The following is a 1,162-nucleotide window of genomic DNA, read 5'->3' on the forward strand; positions in this document are numbered from 1 at the left end:
GTGTGTCTGTCTGTGTTTGTGGATGGATGTTTCTGTCAATTTTAGAATGTAGATATAAAAGGTGAATGTTATCCAGATACTGACATACCAAATTAAAAGTGTAGAATATTTCCCTTTGCTGGTTCTGAATCCTTATAAAGTGAATATTTGTACAGTCTTGATCAATTACTCCATGCTGATGAATCCTATTCAAGATTCCCTTCATGTTTACAGTTATTTAAACCTTATTAGAGAGCTGTTTATAGAGGAGTTACCATTGGTAGCTTTGCATAAGCAAACATTAATTGAGATTATTTGGATTCCTTTTTCTTGTTACCTCTTCAGCTGTTGCTTCTTTTTAACCTCCTTCTTTATTCCTTTTCTTATTTTAGGTATTATTTAATTTGTTTCCTCTTCTGTATTTGTGCTATGCCATGGAATGGTGTTCTAGAGATCAGTTTGCATATTTACATGTTACATTTCACAGGTTTGGGATCTTTATGGATTTTGTTTTATGATCTGTTAAGACGTGAATTTAAGTTTTATTTTCATAGTTTTCCTGTATTAAACAAAGATTAATATTACAGCTGTTGTTAGGCAGTGTAAGCAGTTCTGAAAAAGAAAATTGTTGAGGATTATATGAGTACATTGATTTTGAATTGGTAATTATATGCTGCGGCACGTGATAAGAGTATAACAATATATTATTGTACCTCCATTGCCTGAAAAATAGATGTATGATTAAGTGGTCTATTTATTTTACTGTTATTTTTGTAATTGTTAATGTTAGTGCACACTCCCATTAGTAGTAATTCACATATAACTTTTTTTTTCTTTTTCCATTAAGGAATGAGCAAAGTGTGTGCAGTTTACTTTAGCTAGTGCTTAAAGAGATGGAAATAATATTGAAAAGAATACTATTGGAAACTAAGCATACCATATTTGTCTTTCAGGTGCAGTTCAGATTGAAGCAGATTGTAGATGCTTCCCCAGATGAGAAAGAAAAACTCCTTCATGAGCTTGAGGAGTTTGCCAACAGGGGGATTCCAGACTTACGAGAGGCAAATGCTCGGAGAAAGTCAACTGTGAGCGAGCACGTAAGTATAGCTGTTGACTAGTGAAATGATCTTATTTCTAGCTATTTCTATGGCTAGCTGACAAGTGTAGTTAGGCATTGCTTAAA

At 33.2% G+C, this 1,162-nt stretch overlaps 1 protein-coding gene across 1 annotated transcript in view; it reads left to right on the forward strand.

Moving 5' to 3' along the window:
- The window catches only part of LOC119586575 (RUN domain-containing protein 1-like), a gene marked incomplete in the record, with an annotated part of 35,041 nt that overhangs the window by 9,408 nt on the left and 24,471 nt on the right, over window positions 1–1,162 (forward strand). Inside the window, 1 exon segment of the mRNA XM_037935328.1 lies at window positions 933–1,076. Within this exon segment, the coding sequence (XP_037791256.1) occupies window positions 933–1,076 (144 nt within the window).

The sequence above is a fragment of the Penaeus monodon genome, chromosome 21 (assembly GCF_015228065.2).
Source record: "Penaeus monodon isolate SGIC_2016 chromosome 21, NSTDA_Pmon_1, whole genome shotgun sequence".
Lineage (NCBI taxonomy): Eukaryota > Metazoa > Arthropoda > Malacostraca > Decapoda > Penaeidae > Penaeus > Penaeus monodon.